Source organism: Silurus meridionalis, chromosome 11 (genome assembly GCF_014805685.1).
Source record: "Silurus meridionalis isolate SWU-2019-XX chromosome 11, ASM1480568v1, whole genome shotgun sequence".
NCBI lineage: Eukaryota > Metazoa > Chordata > Actinopteri > Siluriformes > Siluridae > Silurus > Silurus meridionalis.
Genome location: NC_060894.1, coordinates 701746 through 722500, shown reverse-complemented (window position 1 = coordinate 722500; position 20755 = coordinate 701746). Strand labels below are relative to the sequence as shown.

Here is a 20755-nt window from a genome sequence, read left to right as displayed (position 1 = left end):
AACTAAACACAAAAGTTCCTACTCCTCCTCATTCTTCTCTTTTTCCCCTTCCTCTTTCTTCACCTCTTTTTCTCTCTCTCTCTCTCTTTCTCTCTCTCTCTCTCTCTCTCTCTCTCTCTCCTTTTTGTTCATTCTCTTCTTTTTCCATTTTCTTCATTATCTCACACTTTCTGCCTTTTCTTTTCTTTCTTCTTTTTTCCTCACCGTTTTCCTCTTTCTCAACTTCCTCTTGAAGGTCCTATCATTTAAACCATATCCTATTTCATCATTCATCAAGACTCTTCAAGTCTAAAGTGGGTAACTTCTTCTCCTCAATCCCTCCTTTCTCTTTGTTTTTCTACTGTATATCAACTTTTGTGTTTAGATCATGTTCACTACTTTTTCATCCTTCTCTTCCTCTTCCCTCTCGCTTGTGGTGTTTGTGGTTCCCCAGTGTGTGCTATTCATTGCTCATTTTAGGGAAGGAAAAAAGAAGACCCTTCACTACTTCCTCCTTTATCCTCCTTTTCACTGAGAATCTTAAGGAGATTCAATGAATTTTAGAAACACCGTTTAACTATTCAAATATTATCTTCATCAGGTAAATATATAACATCACATTGGAGAGATGTTGTACTCCTGACCCCTAAACCTAAAACCCAAAGAGAACTACACCCTAATCAGCAGCTGTGATTTCTTCTGAGATTTCAGAGATTCATGATTAAACATCTCTGATGCAATGCATATCATTTCTTCTCTGTATACACTAATCACAATCATCAGCTTTTATTTATAAGTGATTTACAATTGGGGAATTTGAACTTTGAGCATTTGAACATAAAATCAAATAAAGAATAGAAAAATTAAAAAATTCAAGAGTAGAATAAAAAAAAGAAGGAGTAAAAAGAAATAATAAAAAAATCCTGATTGGTGTTGTGATTGACAGGAGAAAGTAAATATTCCCCGCCCACCCTGTATTTACATTTCTATTTATTAAATACATTTACATTACCAGCATTTAGCAGATGCTTTTATTCACACAACTTACACACCTGCTTTCACATCTTATTGATAGATACAGTTTATCCTGATATTAGTTCACCAGAACACGGACTAAACAGTGGAGGCTGGAAATGTAAGATCGAGTTCCACATGACACTGTGCCCCAAAGTTGTATTTGGTAAATTCTGTAATATATATTAACATTGTACCATACGGATGTGATAAAAATGTAAGATGTGATAATGAGGAAGGTATTATTATTATTATTATTATTATTATTATTATTATTATTATTGTTATTATTATTATTATTATTATTATTATTATTATTATTATTATTATTATTATTATTATTATTGCCATTTAAGCACCTGCATCTACTGTATGTATATTGCATGCACCATGCTGTTAGCACAAGCTACTGTACCATAATTTATGTTATTGATCATTATTTCCATTTGCATTACATGTTCGCAACCTCAGCTACTGTAATCTAACTTATTCTACCTGCACTACCCTACCCTACCCTACCCTACCCTACCCCTGTCTATTCCACCTTAACATAACTCTGATCCTTCAGCTTTGATGGAAATAAAACAGAGACAGTGGTAGATGGTAGAATGGCGGCTCACCACAGCGCTGCATTTGGCCTCATTCATGGATAAATGTTTAACTTGGGAGCTGAAAAGAGCAGTGGGGAGGCAGGAGGCAATGAAACGGCCCCTCAAACACAAAGGGCTCCTGGCATTAACCTCCTCAGGGTTTAAGCAGCTCAAGTGGGCCACACATACTACAGCAGCGTACTATACAGTACTAAAGGGTACTAAAGAGTACTACAGACTACTACAGAACACTGCAGAGTACTATACAGAACTAAAGAGTAATACACAGTACTGCAAAGTACTGTACAGTAATACAGGGTACTAAAGGGTTCCACATAGTACTATAGAGTACTGCAGTATACTATACAGTAATATAACAGGGTTCTACACCCTATTACAAAGTACTGCAGAGTAATACATGTAATACAGAGTACTGTACAGTAATACAGGGTACCAGAGGGTTCTCTATAGTACTACAGAGTAATACAAGTAACTACACAGTACTAAACAGTACTGAAGATTAATACAGAATACTACAGCATACTACAGAGTACTAAACAATAATAAATAGTATTAAAGGGTTCCACACAGTACTGTATAATGCAAAGTACTACAGTGTACTACAGAGTACCATACAGTACTAAACTGTACTAAAGAGAAATACAAACTACTACAGAGTACTGCAGAGTACTGTACAGTAATACAGGGTACTAGAGGGTTCTACACAATACTCCAGATTAACGCAGGGTACTACAGAGTACTGCAGAGTACTGTACAGTAATACAGGGTACTAGGGGGTTCTACACAATACTCCAGAGTAATACAGAGTATTGCACAGTAGTATAGAATACAGTATGTCAGAATACAACAGAATACTGAATGGGGTTCTTCAGAGTACTTTCCGGAGCTCTGATTGGATCGGTGTAGATGTTTTCCAGATCTGTGAAGACACAGGTTCTGTATCATTGGCATTACACACTCCAGTATGGAAAATAAAATCACAACCTAAATTAAAATAAAAAATAAATCAACCCACAGATACGTTTTACTGATTCTCTGAAATACGACACATCGTTACAGATAAGTAGCGTTCGGAAATAATCGACCAGATATCGTTTTTAATAAAAAGACAGGAAGCGTCCATGCTTTATTTCTCATCGCTCGCCCTCGGCTTTATTTTATTCCATCAGAAAACGGCGTTAAGTGCAATCTATAAACCGAATAAAAGAGGGAAAACTGCAGCCTTGGGTCGTCTTTCGCATCGATCGGTACCAACATCATCATCATCATCATCATCATCATCATCATCAATATCATCATCATCATCTCCATGACTCCATGAGAGAATATGTTACTCTAATAGCTTTTCTCTTTATAGATTGTAGCATGACATGTTTTCTTGAACCATTTAAGCAAACATATTTGAACTATCCTGGAATTCCTGGAGAACATAAGAATCCTGCTGGAGATCCTGGAAAACCTTTTATACATCTTTATTTTTATATGCATGGCTTCTCCCAGGTTCTTCAATACTCTATATTCTCTTTTAGATTAGTTATACTCCTACTGTCTGTACATACAGTACCAAATAAACACGTGAACATCCGTTTAGAGGAAAATCAACCAATAATCATTCAGAATTCTAACAAGGAAAATATGAAGGAGGAGAAGAGAAGGAGTGAGAGAGGAGGAAGATGAGAAGAAGGAGGTTGGAAAGGAGAGGAAGGAGGAAGAGTAGGGGGAAAGAAAACGATGAATAGGAAAAAAAAGTAGAAGGAAAAGAAGAAGTAGGAGGAGAAGCAGGAGGAAAAGGTAGTAGAATCTTAACTTTTGTACAATTTGTGAAGACACAAAATAAAGTTCTGATCCAGTAACAGTGTTTAATCCATAAATCTGGCTTTTGTCGCTCGTCCCAGAACTGATCCTGCACAGAGGAACTCAAAACTTCTATCCTGATGAACTTCTTTGCTCTCTCCCTCTCTCTCCCTCTCTACTCAGAAGTCCATTTTCTCTCCTGGTCATCCCTTCTTCCTCAGAAGTGGGGGGGTGAGAAAGCAAAGGAATTCTTTAACCGTGGCTGGATGGTTGCCAGGCAACAAGGACCAAAAGAGAAGCGGTGGTGACTCGGCTTCAAGCGTCTTCTGGGAGAATCCACAGAGTTGCTCGTTGTGCTGATGATCTCAGGTTACAAAACAGCTTTCCAAAGAATTTCTACTTTTTTTTATTATTTGATGAGTTACTTTAGGATAAAAACTGTAACATTCCTATCAAACCGAGTGTCCGAAAGTCAAGATTGCTTTGGTGGTAATTAAACTGCTCTAGATTCCTAAAAGATCTAGAATTGTTTTTGTAAAGTTTTAATGCCAGCATGAAGCATGTCGCTGAGGATGCTAGTGGGCGTGGCCTGTTTATAAATTTTTTGTAATTCTGATATATGATGCTAGTAGCCAAGATGGGACGGTGCGTTGAGCGTGTTGTTTGTCGCCGTAATTTCATGTTGAAAAAAATGTGACGTACAAATGCAATGTAAATGTCTCCGTATATACACACAGTGTGTCCAAAAGTATCACTTCCCCTTTATCCTCTTTAACTTGGAGGCAGACACATTTTACAGGACGTCTTTGGATGCAGTCACAGTCATGTTTGTCCTCTTCGCTTGAAGTTCCAGCATGACAATGCTCCTGTGCACAAAGCCAGCTACATGAAGATCTGGGTTGGAGTGGAAGATCTTCTGTGCCAATGCTATTAAACACATTTGGGATGAATGTGAACACTGACTGCACCCCAGGAACCTCCTCACCTTCTCACCTACATCACTACCTGACTTTACTAACACTCTTGTAGCTGAATCTCCAGAAATTTCCACAAAATCTAGTGGAACATCTTCCCAGAAGAGTGAAGCTCATTATAACAGCAAATTGGGGATAAATGTGAAGTTCAAAAAGAAGCACATAGCAATCTTATGGTCCCCAGATATTTACATATAATTAATATCTTCTGCACTTTTCATTACGCATCCTCATTAAAATTAATGTTTCGATAGTTGATGTCAGTGGGTTCAGTGTTTTAACTCCACACTATTGATCCAGCAAATCAAACATGTGCACTTGTAAACGTTTCCTGAACTCATTTCGTTCCTGAGTGAATCTTCAGATCTCCAGCTTTATTGGTCACAGGGGACTTGGTGGTACTGATGACCTTCTGATCTCCAGTCGATTCCTGGAGACTTTCCATTGTACTGATTCATTCTCTAGAACAGCAGCTCTGGCAATAGTGCAGGTTATTACACTCGTTCTGGTTATTATATGTTATCGTTTCTATAGAGACGGCTCGTTCACAGGAAACTATATAGCAATTTCTTTTTTTCTTTTTTTTGCTGATATGGTGAATTTTTCTGAAGGTTTATGGAACATTAATGGAAGGAGTCTCCAGTGTCAGTGCTTTGTAACAGTCCTAGTTAAAGTTTTTTTAAATTTTAGTCTGGACTTATTGGACCCGTACAACGAGACGATGAGCCGAAGCGCACGTCTGAGTTCTGTAAGTGTTATTTAGAGAGCAGACAGACGTCTGGAGTGATGTCTATCATGGAACCACCTGTCCAGTCACCACACCTCAATCCTACTGAACTGCTCTGAGATTAACTGCATCACAAGAAAGAAAGAAATCTTCAACTACTGAAGAACATCATTGGCGAGTTTAACATGAGACTTGGCAGCTGAATGTTCCAGATGCTGAGTGTGTAAATCTGTTCTTTTTGATAAAGGAAGATTTTTCACTGAAAATAAAGTGGAACATTTGAACATTTATAGATTTGTTTGGTCAAAGGAAATCTTCAGACCAAAAATCAAAAGAAACAAACACGTGTCTCTGAAACACCACAAAACACTCTGTTTTCACACTTTTCTCACACTGCATGTGGTAAGAATTGAATATTTAAAGATTCACTGTAATATGAGTTTTTGTTTTAATGTGAGAATCTGATTTATTTTCAACATTCCTAGAAAATCTGAAATAATATCGTCTGAAAAAAAAAATTGGTATAAAATAAAAAATACAAAAGTATTACAGGATCAAATATCAGCAAATAAAATTTTTATAGAACATTTATTTTATTCTATGTATTATAATAAAAATATTATAATATTATAAAAATATTATAATATTTTTATTGCACATTTTTTTTATTTCAAAACTTTATTTAAATGTAAACTTGTAAACTTTATTCTTCCTGCTTCTATTAATTATTAATTATTCTTTAAGTGTGTAGTTTTTATTCTACTTCATTTCCCTTTAATGTTCTGCTCAGCACAGCTGTGATATGAGTTACTGTAGAACTTCCTGTCAGCTCAGACCAGTCTCATATCTCTCTAAACAGCTACAGTGTTCCAGCCTGCAGACTCTCCAAACATACATGATGTTTTTTGTTTGTTGCACCATTCTGAGTGTAAACTCTAGAAGCTGTTGGGTGTGAAAATCCTGAGCACCTCATCATCTGGAACCTTCCACAGTTAAGGTTAAAGAAATCAGACTTTTCTTTTCTATCTGATGTTTGATGTTGACATTCACTGAAGCTCTCGAACCTGCATCCTAATGGTTTTACTTGTTGCTGTTATGTGATTGGCTGTTTGGATAATTGCATTAATGTACAGGTGTTCCTAATAAAGTGGACCATCAGTAAATATGCACATTACTTTTTGTAATCTATATTTTTATTTTTTTTAATTATAAAAAAGGTGTTTTGTTAAAATAAAAATGCTAACATAATAAACTAAAATAAATCATAAATGTAATCAGTGACAACACTGATAATAATAATAATAATAATAATAATAATAATAATAATAATAATAATAATAATAATAATAATAATTTTGTAAAATAGTATTTTTTTTTGTTTTAACTTCAAATAGCATTAACTAAAAAAAATGTTTAATTCTAAAATTATTTTATTATTAATTATTTATTAAATGAATCTTGGGTCTCATGGGTTTGTTTTGTTTTGGTTTTTTTGTTGTTTTTTGTTGTTTGTTTTTTTTTATAAATCCCTCAAATGAAAATCATGTCAGGACTGAAAAACTCCACATTGGCACGTTTCTCACGTTGAAACGTCTCCCTACTTTATCATTTCTTTGAATTTTCTATTGATTATGGTTGTGTATGTAAAAAATATTTAAAATGTTATATTTAAAATGTAAAAGTATTCAGTATTTGGCCCCCGTCTTTCCCCCTGTGTTCAGAGGATGCGAGCAGCTGATTGAGTTTTCTTGCTGTGGACAGAACGTGGGAACAGAACTGACACTTATTGACGTCTGCACGTGAACCTCAGTGCTGATTATTAATGTGTCCACAAGAAGTTCCAGAGTTTCCCAGAGCACCACAGACGCCCTCTTAGGGATTTGGGGCTGACCAAAGAAAAGAGACGCTGCAGCTGACCACTGGACCATCTTTTTTTTTCCTTTGACACGACCCCCATCCCATTGTAGCTGCGGTTTTAGCGGCCGTATCTCCGAGACCCCCCACTAGTGCCTGGACCTCTTTAAATTACCCCCGCCCTCTCTCTCTTTCTGTCCTTCTGCCCTCTCTGCTCTATGTTGAATTAATGTTTGAGTTAGGATGACCAGCTTGTGTGCCCTGCTTGGGCCACCACACCCTGCTGCCCTGCTCCTCTGACCTTTGGCCCAGCTGTGAAAAGTTACCCATGAGTCACATGAACTCTCTCAAGCGTGGGTGTGCAGGGGTTGCTGGGAAAGTGCCCTCACAGGGCCAGGGAGGTGTCCAAAGGGGCAGGAGCAGGTGCCTGCAGTTGACCTGGGTTCCCTGGGTTCCACAACAGTCCTGGTTGAATTGTGTAAGTGAAATTGCTTGCACTGGTTGTCAGATGTATCTATCCGTATCTTCAACCACATCTCCATTTCTCCAGCATTCTTCTGGTGGGGTTTCTTTCTGGGGTTTTCATGTTTTTCCTCCTTCCTTTGTCCTCTCTTAGCATCTCAGCATTCTTTAGCGCTCGAGTCCTCGATAGTGTGGACGGTCGATTCCGTTCGGCTTCCTGAGCAGACAGATGGTGATAAATGTGAAGCCGGATCAATGTAGAGATTTTGTGAGAGCTCAGGGTGAAGGAATAAAAAAGCTAGCACTTTCGCATCCCGACACCGTCCCGTCCCCATGACCTTCTGATCTAGAAGAAATATCCCTGCAATTGTTTTTATTTTATTTTAAAAGAAATCTCAGATGTTGTATTCATAGATGCTACATGATGTTCATTTAGAGGCTGAGATTTCTTAAGCTCAACATGGCCCCCTTGTGGTGATTTTCTGAAAAACAAAGCCGCCATTTTTACACTGTATATTTTTAAATAGTAGGGAAAGTAAATTAACGCGGTTTTACTGATTTCTGGAGAGTTCATGACCTGTTACTAATAAATCAAAGTTGTGTTAAAGATTTCGTGGCCAAATTAAAAACTCCAGCCACTTTTACAGTTTTACAATGAGCCTCAGACTTTATGTCATAGGATTGGTTTGAGAAATCGAGCCAATCAGATTGCAGTGTGCATCGAACTGAGAATATCTTCTCGTGCTGATGCAGTTACAATTCATAGCCATGTGTCACATGTACACATTGAAAATAAATAGGTGACAAGCTGACCGTTCCAATCGCAATGCCTAAGAGAAAAATGGTTTTTTTTTGTAGTTAGCAATAGGTTCATTTATCTCCTAACGAATTACATCAGATAAAACATTGATTAAATGATTTAGCAAAGCGAGCGAACTGTACTAACCACATACAAACACCAGATACACCAGTGATATGTTACTTCCTTCTGAGCTTTATATTTCTTCAGAACGTCTCTGAGAACATGTATAAATAAGATCAAACCATCTTGTGATGTTTATCTTCTATTTTTGTAGCTGAAAGTGCTGAACTGTGATCAGGGGAAAATCCTGTGTTGCTGCTTTGTGATTGGCTGATTGGATAACTACATAATTGTACAGGTGTTCCTAATAAAGTGGACAATCAGTAAATATGCACACAACTGTTTGTGACCTGTATTCAAATAATTATAAACAATTGTATAAAGGTGTTTTATATAAAATAAATATATAATATAAATTAAAAGAAATAAAAAAATGACAACACTGTTAATAATTAATGTTTTTTTTAATTATATATATAATTGTATTAATTTATATTTACTTTAAATAGCATTCATTAAGAAAATACATTCTGAATAATCCGTTTTATTATAAAATGATTTAATTACTAATTGTTTATTGAATAAGTCTTATGTCTCCTGCGTTTGTTTTGTTGTTGTTGTTTTCTGTTTGTTTGTTTATTTTGTGTATTTTTTTTTTAACCTAAAGTTGGCTTTATATAAACCCCTCAGATGAAAATCATGTCAGGACTAAAAAACTCAGTTCAGTGTGTAAATTCCACATTTGCACGTTTCTCACGTTAAAACGTCTCCCTGTGCTCAGCCCTCAGCCGGAAGTGGGAATGAAACTCTCACACACACACGTTGGCGTTTCTTGAAGGAAAATCCAGAGGAAATTTGGGGGGGGGTTGCTTTTTCTTTTCCTACCCGTTTTCTCACAAGCCCCGCCTCCTACACTAGGATTGGTTTAAAGTTCATCAAAAAATGTACACTGTCCAATCAGAGAAGCGAGTGTTTTGGGTGCGTCTAAAACTGAGAGTTCAGCAGGACACAGGTCTGCAACTCAACAGTCAAGTTGTAATTTTCTCAATAACTTTTAAGAACGTGTTTAATTAGTTCACGCAGAATTTATGACGTAGAGTGGGCGTGGCTTTATGTCCCAGAGCTCCTTCATGTTTGTGTTACCTTCTGGCTCGACTTTTTATTTACAAAATCATGTGATCTCACTGGAGTTCCTGCTTTCCTCCTGATCGCACTCTATAGTGTCCTGTATGGTGATGCTGAAGATCTTCTCCACATGAACAACCTGAATATTTACGAGGTTGGATTTGGATTGTGATTAATATAAAACAATCATCATGAACAGTCAGTCAGTGACCAGTGTTCCTCTCCTCTTCTCATCAAATCTGCCTGATTCATCCTAACATCCAACCTCTGGATGGAGATCTCTTCAGTTGGAGACCACTCTGTGCAGCTGGAGATGGTTTTACATGAACAGTCTAAAGATCCATGAAGTTACTAAGCAACTCTAGAACTTTGAGGATTGACTGTGACTGTGGTGAAGGAAAAACTCCATGAGATGGCATGAGGAAGAAACCTTGAGAGGAACCAGACTCAAAAGGGGAACCTCATCCTCATCATCAACACTGATTGTCTATTCATTAGAGTTCCATCATTGTTGAGGAGTTCAGTGATGGACATGTGAAAGGCGAAATGTTCATGCAGACTGTGGTCCTGCACACATTGTTTTATTGTCTCCTGTATTTTGGTGGCTGAAGCTCCACCCCACTACATTTACACTTCATCAGATGTGATGAAACAAATTCAACCTTTTCTCGAATTGATTTACTGAGTGAATGAAACCATGATCACATTTTCTGGTGATTTCGACATAATGAGATGTTTTTTCATTATTATTACATTTTCATGCACGAGGAAACAATGATTGTCATGTTGAGATCGAGAAAGAAGTACGTTATGATAACGAGAAAGCATGAAGGAAATATATATTATACTGCATCACCTCTTAGGACTTCTGTAAGGACTTACTAATAATATCGAATTAGAAGATACACACGTGCGCCACCTACTGGTGAAAAGAACTAATCAGTGAATCAGCGACTCTATGGTTTAAAAAAACGTGAGATCGGTTTTAGACGCAGATCGGTTCAGGAGGTGGGGTTTGTAAGAATACGGGTGGGTTGAGGAGGAAGGAGTTTTTGGGAGTTGGAGCCCCGTTTTGCTGATGTGGATGAAGACCTCCAGCACCATGTTTATGCCGCTCTGGGTTTTGATTTTGTTCCTGGTTTTGCCCCGGGCAGAAGGTTATTTTTCGGAGGAGAACCACGCGGAGGAGTCGGAGGTGCAGGCTCCCACCCTGGTGATCGCCATCATCGCCCGCAACGCAGCCCACTCTCTGCCTCATTACCTCGGGGCTCTGGAGAGACTCAACTACCCCAAAGGGCGCATCTCCATCTGGTATGACTGAGCTCCTCTGTGGAGCTGCTCTCAATCATCTCTAAAACCACTGATACTTTCTTCATGAACAAAGTTCAGTGCGCACCAACAAACTAACTGTCCCTCACAGCTGCACGATGTGGTGAAAAAAATCATACCGCAATGAACGATATCTGATACATTATAACGATAATCAGGATAAACTGTACTGTTTCTTACTGCTGAGATGGGAGAAGAATGATCCCTACTTCTGCTGATGTAGCATCTACAGTGATATTATATATAATATGGATGATTAATATTATGACACCTGTATATTAATTCACCCTGCAGATACACTAACTTGTTGTTTCTGTTTTACACACCAGGGCGGCGACAGACCACAACTCTGATAACACTACTGCGGTCCTGAGGGAATGGCTGACCATCACGCAGCAGTTCTATCACTACGTGGAGTGGAGGCCCATGGACAAGCCCGTGTAAGTCTCACAACCTGATCTGAGTTTTTTTTAATTAAAGAAAATAATAAACAAAAATATTAAAGAGAGGCCACACCCCCTAAACAGTGACTGATACACAGAAAGAAAGAAAGAAAGAAAGAAAGAAAGGAAAGAAAGGAAAGAAGGAAATGAGGAAGGAAGCCTCTAAGAGGCAGATGTTCTACACATCTAAACTTGCACCATGACCTCAATTATCCCTCAAAATATCACACAAATATCTCAAAGCTCTGCTCACACCAGAAATGTGGTGTTCCTCAAAGTCCTGGTGTTTGGGCAAAATAACTCGATCAATCATATTAGTTCACAGTGATGAGAAAGTTTTGGCACCCTGTGAGAGACACTACGGGCTTTAATAGGAAATTGGTGTGTGTGTGTGTGTGTGTGTGTGTAAAACTGTGTGTATCTGTGTGTGTAAAACTGTGTGTGTGTGTGTGTGTGTGTGTGTGTGTGTGTGTGTGTGTGTAATCAGTGTGTGTGTTTGTATCTGTATGTGTGTGTATATCTGTATGTATGTGTGTGTGTGTGTGTGTGTGTAAAACTGTGTGTGTGTGTGTGTGTGTATATAAAACTGTGTGTATATGTGTGTGTGTGTGTGTGTGTGTGTCTATGTGTGTTTGTGTGTGTGTGTGTGTAAAACTGTGTGTATATGTGTGTGTGTGTGTGTGTATGTGTGTATGTGTGTGTGTGTGTGAGAGAGAGAGAGAGAGAGAGAGAGAGAGATAGAGATATGTGGGAAAGCTCAGGAATGAGTGGACATGCTTTAACCTGCTGGAGTGTGTGTAGTATGTGTTCTGAGTGTTTTTTAACTTTCTGCAATAAAAAATGTGTGTTAATAAACGATCCCTTCACTAATTAGGAGTAAATAATGATCTCATCGTATATGACTGCATGTAATGAATGAGTGTGATGTGTGTATAATCAGGTGTAGGCTGCAGTACAAGCGGACAGACAGACAGACAGACAGACAGACAGACAGATAAAACACTCCTGCTACATTTATGTGTTTATTTCTTTTATACAATCCAACATCTGGTGTGTGTATGTTTTTCTCTGCTTGTGAAGGTCTTATGCAGGTGAAATGGGACCCAAACACTGGACTAATGGCCGATATGAACACGTCATGAGGCTCAAACAAGCAGCGCTGAACTTCGCCAAGAAACGCTGGGCTGATTATATCCTGGTAGGGTCATGCTAAAGCTTATAGCCTGGTCAGAGGGAATAGTGAATTGTGATTGGCTGGAAGTTCAGGTGTGAGTAGTGAATTGTGATTGGCTGGAAGTTCAGGTGTGAGTAGTGAATTGTGATTGGCTGGAAGTTCAGGTAGTTTGTCAGTTGAATCTAAATGAATGCGCTGCTTATAAACACGTGTACAGTCGGGGAAATAATTATAAAGAAATGAAGAGTTTAGGGTTGGTTTATTTTAACAGAGACCATCAGAATCTTGCCTTGGCCATATGTTTTTTATATTCTGTCCCTCTCTGTTAAAATAAACCTACCATCAAAATTCTTGATTGTTCTCTTTGTAAGGGGATCAGCAGGGGATCAAATAATTATTTCCCCCACTGTAACCATAGTAACATCCAGTTCCAGTTTCATCCAGAGTGAGATGGTGATTATATTCATTTCCTAATGACCTCACTGATCTCCATGGATGAATTCTGCATGTGGTGGAACTTCTATGGTGAATACGGGAATTTTTCACAGCATCAGGAGTTACTCCGACAGCTTCATTATCTATCAGTAACTATTAAAACTGTAAATGTAAATATGTAAATGTAAATAAATGTAATCTGGCACTACTTTATCTGTGTGTGTGATTCGGAGCAGCAGAATTGTAGCTGTAACGAGGCGAATATAAAACGCGTAATAAAAATGAAAGGTTTTTTTTCTTGTTTTGTGGTGTGTAGTTTGCAGACACTGACAACATCCTGACCAACCCAGACACAATAAACCTCCTAATGGCTGAGAATAAATCTGTGATCGCTCCCATGCTGGATTCTCAGTCTGCTTACTCCAACTACTGGTGTGGCATCACACCTCAGGTAATACACCATTACATCACAGCGATGCTGAATCCTGCGTTATGATTGGTCAGAAGGTGTTGATTCATTCCAGTATGGGTTCGTTTTAACGCGGTATTGTTTCCATGGTAACAATGCGTTTAACGGAAGCTTACTGTAAGGAGAATAAATGTTTGTTAATGGAAGGAGTCTCCAGTACCAAAGCTTTGTGTTCTTCTTTCTTACTTTTTCCCTTCCTTCTTGTCTTTCCATCTTTTTTTTCTTCTCCCTTTCACTACTTCCTTCTACTTTTTCTTCTTCCTTTCTTCCTTCTTTCTTTTGTCCCCTTTTCTTCCCTCCTGTAATTAGTTTGTTTCCTTCCATGGTTTCCTTTGTTCCTTCCGTTCCTCCTTTTCCTCAACTCTAAACGTATGGCATGTGGTTGTCTGGTGGCTGTTGTTCATGTGTTGTTAGCTGTATTATGGTTGTATTTTAGGGTTATTACCGCCGCACAGCCGAGTATTTTCCGACCAGGAACCGGTACCGTAAAGGCTGTTACCCCGTTCCCATGGTCCACTCAACCGTTCTACTGGACCTGCGCAAGGAGGGAACCAAGAACCTGGCCTTCTACCCTCCTCACTCCGATTACTCCTGGCCCTATGATGACATCATCGTCTTCGCCTTTTCCTGCAGGATGGCAGGTACAACAATCCCCCAGGGAACAAACATCCCTAACTATAGTCTTCAACACGATACATAAAACACACAACTCGGGTCACGCTCAGCACCATGCTGCCGTCAAGGTGCTTCACCATGGGGATGGTGTTCTCAGGATAATGAGGAGTGATGAGGTTCAGTTGGTTTATGCACTTCAATAATTCAGACATTTTATTTACAATATTAAATGATGAAGTGTTTTGTTTTTTTTGTTAATTGATTTATAAACGGCACTGTGGTAAAAGGAGGTGGGAGATCACTGGTTATGGGTAAATGGACTCAGATCGGAAGGTCAAAAGTTCAAATCCCAGCACCAGAAAGCTGCCACTGCTGGGCCCTTGAGCAAGGCCCTTAACCCTTTAGTGCTCAGTTATAAGTCGTCTGAATAAGGGACGTCTGCCACATGCTTTAAATGTTAGTAGAATGCATTGTATAAAATAATAAAATGAGTCTTTACAGTCTTTTTATTTTTTATTTTATTTGAAATAGACAATATAGATTTATTTCATTTTATTATTATATTTGATTAAATGATATTTTGAGTCATGAGTCAAATCAAATAATGAAATGTAAAGTTTATACATTACGGTAGTGTAAATTGCTCTGTTTTGCTCAATTATGTACTTTAATTAGTTAAATTATTAATAAATTACAGTACACTCCCCCACACTGATCAGCATTCTTTAAGACTCCTGGGTAGGATTGGCCACGTCCCCACTTACCACATTTTCAAGTTACGATGAAGTCATCAGAACTCGGGGACTACCTGTATATGTGGGAGGTGGGAGCTCAGTGGTTAAAGCATTGGATTTTCAAATCCCACCACCAAGCTGCCACTGATGGGCCCTTGAGCAAGGCCCTTAACCCTCCCCTGCTTAGTTGTAAGTCGCTCTAGATGAGGGCGTCTGCCAAATTACATAAATGTAAGTTCCTCACAGCCTAGTACTGAGACCTTGTGTGTTTTGTTGATGCAGAAGTTCAGATGTACGTGTGTAATAAAGAGCGTTACGGCTACCTGAACGTTCCTGCGAAACCACAACAGACCCTGGAGGACGACCGCATCAACTTCAGCCATCTCTACCTCGAGGCTTTGAGTGAGTTGGATGCTGAGATTTATTTGGTGTATTCTGATTGGTCATATGGAAATGTGCAGAAGTGCTGATTGGTCAGAGAGCAGAGTAATTTCCTACAACCGTCAGATGAAGCTGTAACTTACGAAATAAGACCATGATGCTGTTGGAATGAAGGACATGCACTGATGTTTTTATTAATTGAGGTATGGTTTGTATATTCTCAGATAAAGACACAAAATGTAAAAAAAATACAGAAAAAGCACATGGAATTGTACCAGAACCATCTGGTAAAAGGTTTTTAGAAATTTTGCATACGGATTTGGGAGGAGTTACAGAACTTTCTGTTCAAATTTTTGCACAGTGACTTATGAAGGTCGGTGCTCCCTGTGACTGTGCGTGCAGCCTCATGCTGCCATCTTTTGGTGTGTTACAGAACTAACTTTTGATACCACCATTAAGAACAATTTTGGACATTTTTACATATTAAGCACGAGATGCTGATCCTCTGGGACAGCAGTTTCATCCTCAAATTAAAAACTAACAAAATAATAATACAAAATAAGGGACAAAAATAATTCTCCTGGTTTTGAATCTCTGCAGTTGATGGACCCCCCATGTATTTGTCCCGCTACGTACATGTTCCTCTGAAGCAGATGGACCTCATGGGCTTCGATGAGGTGAGAAAACTTCAGACCTTTAGATACCTCCTGCCTGCTCTGATTATAACCGTTCACCAAAACACACAACAACAAACCACAACACAAGGCTTCTGTGTGTGTGTGTGTGTGTGTGTGTGTGTGTGTGTGTGTGTGTGTGTGTGTGTGTGTTCCTCAGGTGTACCTGATTAACCTGCGCAGGCGTCCTGATCGCAGAGACAGGATGCTTTGGTCTCTCTATGAGCTGGAGATCAACGCTAAAGTGGTGGATGCCGTGGACGGAGCGTCAGTTCTGCACCTTCACACACTCACTGTAGTTGATTATTTTCCTGTAGCAGTCACTCTCAGTGTTTATTCCCCCAAAGTGTTTATTCCCCAAAATGTTTATTCCCCCAAAGTGTTTATTCCGACCCCCAATGTGTTTATTCTCCCCAAAGTGTTTATTCCCCCAAAGTGTTTATTCTCTCCAAAGTGTTTATTCCTCCGCATTAACAATTTTCAGCACTACTGTCTGAGCTTCTGCTACGGAGAACTAATCATCACCTTCTGACCTAAGTGCCATGGTGTAAATGCGCGCGCGTGTGTGTGTGTGTGTGTGTGTATATGTGTAGAGCCCTGAATAGCAGTGATATTAAGATCCTGGGTGTAGATCTCCTGCCTGGGTATTACGACCCGTTCTCTGGCCGTACGCTCACGAAAGGCGAGGTGGGATGTTTCCTCAGCCACTACCACATCTGGAAGGAGGTGAGAAGCTCCTTCACACACACACACACACACACACACCTTAATACATACTAGCATTAGCATACTTGTATATGATTTATGCAGTGTGTGACTTCATAGAGTTGATCAGATTGGTATATTGTGTGTGTGTGTGTGTGTGTGTGTGTGTGTGTGTGTGTATGTTGTCGTCTCTCAGATGGTGGACATGCAGCTGGACAAAGCGCTGATCTTCGAGGACGATGTTCGTTTCCAGGGCAACTTCAAACGGCGCCTGATGAAGACGATGGAGGAGGTGGAGCAAGCCGAGCTCGACTGGGACATCATGTGAGTGACACACAGCAGTCATTCACGTGATGCCACAGAAACATATTTTAGAATACGTGATGCTCGTGGAATAAATGATCACGTGATGTCAAAAATGCTGGCGTATGATTGGCCGGGATTATTTTGATGATGTCTGTTTGACTTTTTAATAAAATATTGTGAAACGTAACGAACTGAAAATGTGTGTGTGTGTGTGTGTGTGTGTGTGTGTTGCAGATACCTGGGCAGGAAGCAGGTGAACCCTGGTGAGGAGGAGCAGGTGGAGATGGTGAAGAACCTGGTGGTTGCTGGTTATTCGTACTGGACTCTGTCCTACGCCATCTCACTGCAGGGAGCTCAGAAGCTGATCAACGCTGAACCCATTTCTAAAATGCTTCCTGTGGACGAGTTCCTGCCCATCATGTACAATAAACACCCCAAGTGAGTAGAACCCTACGGGTGCGAGAACGTTTTTTTTGCCCTGCTCTAAAAATAACGTGCGCACACACTAGTGAAACTAAAATCTAACTAAGGAATCAGGGTGAAATGGGCGGAGCCTGACCTGAGCATATATATCTGTCTGTCTACACTTTGTGGCCATAAGTATTGGGACACACGACTTTCCCAGTCATATGTGGTTCTTTCCCAAATTGTATAACAAACACTGGAGGCACACAGGAGCAGGACATTTCGAACTTGGAGACTCAAACCTGTTCCAGCATGACAATACCTCTGTGCACAAAGCTCCATGAAGATCTGCTCTATTTTGGTTGGAAGTGTGTGGAAGATCTCCTGCAATAGAGCTCCAACCCTATTGAACACGTTTGGGATGAATGTGAACGCTGACTGCACCCCAGGAACCTCCTCACCTTCTCACCTACATCACCACCTGACTTTACTTACACACATGTAGCTGAATGAATCTCCACAAAATCTAGTGGAACACCAGAGTGGAGCTCATTATAACAGTAAAATAGGGACTAGATATGAAATGGGAAGCACATACTGATCTTATAGTCACATGTTCATGTTGGTTACAAATTGGAGATGTTCCTCACAGAGGAACACAGAAGCTTCTAAAGTCGAGTTCGCATTCAAAACGCGTTTAAGGAGAAGATTATTGTGTTAACTGTTATTAAGCTCTTGTGAAGCAGAAATTCATTTCAACATGTTAATAATAATAATAATAATAATAATAATAATTTAATCCTGTGTGTGTTTTTATTTCCTTCATACAGTGAAGAGTACAAATCGCACTTCCTGAACCGGAACCTGCAGGCGTTCTCCACAAGCCCCCTGCTGGTGCAGCCGTGTCATTACGCGGGCGATGCCGAGTGGGTGAGCGACACCGAGACGTCCACGCTGTGGGATGATGATAACGTCCCCACTGACTGGAGAGGATCATACAAGACCCTAAAGGGTGGAGCTCCACCAGCTGGCATTCAGAGCGCCACCTACAGGGATGAGCTTTAAAACACAGCCATGAATGTATGTGTGTGTGTGTGTGTGTGTGTGTGTGTGTGTGTGTGTGTGTGTGAGTGTGAGACAAAAAGAGAATCAAAGAACATGACGGAGAACATTCCTAAACACAGAGACCCAGAGACCAAAAACTGTGATACACAGATAAGGGTGTGTGTGTGTGTGTGTGTGTATGTGTGTGTGTGTGTGTTTTCTCAGGTACATACAGTGCAGTCTGGACAGTATAATTGTCCAGGTGAAAGGTTCTTCATGGTTCAGAGAAATCAGAAAGTGAGATACTGTGTGAGTGTCACCACATCTACAGGCTGCATTGTGTTTTTCACGTGTGTAAAAGTCAAACCGGGACTGTTAATGTTACAGGTATAAAAATGGATGCTGGTGTGTTGGTTCTACACGCAGTAGTAAGTGGCTAGTGTGTGCGTTTCATGATAGGTGGCGCACATGTGCACGTGTCTCGGGTTCGGTCCAGAGAGCGTAGACCACAGTGTTCATGCGTCCATGGAACTCCGTGTGGTGCTGACGTTTCTGAAGGCATGAAACCCGCAGATATCTACAGAAATAAGTAAGATATAAACGGTGTAAACGTTTCAAAGATGGCCGTCTGTCCCTCAGTGACGATCCCGATCCAGTGGTGGTGGTGGTGGTGGTTCCTCGGTGATGAAGTGAAGCAGGATATCCTGGAACGGTTCTGACAAACTGACAATCTTTCCAAGCATTAGTTAAAGTCTGGGATGAGAGTCTCCGAAATGTGTTCTTTTATTTTATAAACTCAAAAGTCCCGGTTTAACTTTATTCTTTTCTTGAGGTTTTTTTTACTTTATGGAATCCCAAAGTTGTTTTATGTTTATTGCTCATTTTTAAATAATTAAAAGAGTAAAAAAAAATGTACTTTATAAATATGAGCATTTTAAATGTTGAATTTACAGTGAAAAAAAAGTCTAAATTAATCAGAGTTTTAAAAATCTCATCAGTTTTGCACGTCATTGTGCTGAAGACAATCAAGAGATGGAACTAAGTGTGTACCTGTGCACTGTGTTCGTGTGTGTGTGTGTGTGTGTGTGTGTGTGTGTGTGTGTGTGTGTAAATCAGAGAAACTCATTTCATTTTTTTTTTGTATATTTTATAGTTGGTCCTTTACATTATCTCATCATCATCCTCATGATTTCTCTTATTTATTTCCTTAATCTTTATTTCTTTCTGCTGAAGAAACCTGCAGGTGATGAAAGAAATCGTATTTTATTATTTTTGGTTATTTCTCCTTCACAAAACTCAAATAAATCTTCTTTTTCTTTGCCTTCTTCAGCTTCTCCCATTAGGGGGCGCCACAGCGGATCATCCGTCTCCACCCCCCCCTGTCCTCTACATCTGCCTCTTTCACACCAACTACCTGCATGTCTTCCCTCACCACATCCATAAACCTCCTCCTTGGTCTTCCTCTTTTCCTCCTACCTGGTGTCTCTATCCTCAGCATTCTCCTACTGATATACCCCATGTCCCTCCTCTGCACATGTCCAAACCATCTCAATCTCACCTCCCTCACCTCGTCTCCAAAACGTCCTACATGCTTTGTCCCTCTAATAAACTCATTTCTAATCCTGTCCATCGTCGTCACTCCCAACGAACATCTCAACATCTTCAGCTCTGCTACCTCCAGCTCCACCTCCTGTCTTTTACTCAATGCCACTGTCTCTAAACCATACAACATCTCAGGTCTCACCACAGTCCTATAAACTTTCCCTTTCACTCTCACAGATACTCTTCTATCACAAATCACTCCTGCTATCACTCTTCTCCACCCACTCCACCCTGCCTGCACTCTTTTCTTCACTTCTCTAACACACTCTCCATTACTTTACACTGTTGACCCCAGGTACCTGAACTCCTCCACCTTCTCCACCTCTTCTCCCTGCAACCGCACCCTCCACTGCCCTCCCTCTCATTCACACACATGTACTCTGTCTTACTTCTACTGACTTTCATTCCCCTTCTCTCCAGCGTGTCAAACGTCAAAAATGTGATAAACGAAAACCGCGATAAACAGACGCCGCCCCGAAAATGCTATTTTATGTTCACAGTTCCGTACTTTATTAACATTTTATTCATTTTATAATTAATAATTATACATTTTTTAATACATTTCATTCTTTTATAATAAAACTGCATAAAAACTATTCCCTGTAAGTGTTTGGTCTACGGTTCTCTCCGCGATATACCGCGAAAATCAGCCAAACTGATGAGTTATGAGGCAAATGCGATTCCGCGATAAACCGAGACGCGATAATCGAAATACTGCAGTGTACATATAAAACCTGCTGCGAACAAAATGTGTTTAAAAAACACACAATTTTAATAAATATTTAATTAAAGAGAATCAGTTTGGAATGAAACGTGTGTTGAACAGAGTGAACATTTTGTGATTAAACAATTTCACAATGTTTTTTTTTCCTTTTTTGTTTCAATATTTAACAGTTCTGCGGTGTTGTGTCAGATAATGGCCACTAGATGGCAACACAGTTCTGAATACTTAAAAAAAATTGTTTTGTTAATATTATTTGTAAAAAAATAAATGTTCTGACTGATGAATCTTTGGGCTGAATCTGATAAATATGAGT

At 39.5% G+C, this 20755-nt stretch overlaps 1 protein-coding gene across 1 annotated transcript; it reads left to right on the top strand.

The window, feature by feature from the left end:
• Nucleotides 1–10416: 10416 nt before the first annotated feature.
• cercam (cerebral endothelial cell adhesion molecule) lies at nucleotides 10417–19219 on the top strand. Its single transcript, XM_046860870.1, has 12 exons — nucleotides 10417–10713; nucleotides 11061–11171; nucleotides 12255–12372; nucleotides 13100–13234; nucleotides 13689–13893; nucleotides 14884–15003; nucleotides 15583–15659; nucleotides 15817–15923; nucleotides 16250–16382; nucleotides 16558–16685; nucleotides 16902–17105; nucleotides 17903–19219. Exons 1-12 carry the CDS (start codon nucleotides 10481–10483, stop codon nucleotides 18135–18137), a joined length of 1806 nt encoding a protein of 601 aa, XP_046716826.1. The 5' UTR covers nucleotides 10417–10480; the 3' UTR covers nucleotides 18138–19219.
• The last annotated feature ends 1536 nt before the right edge of the window (nucleotides 19220–20755 follow it).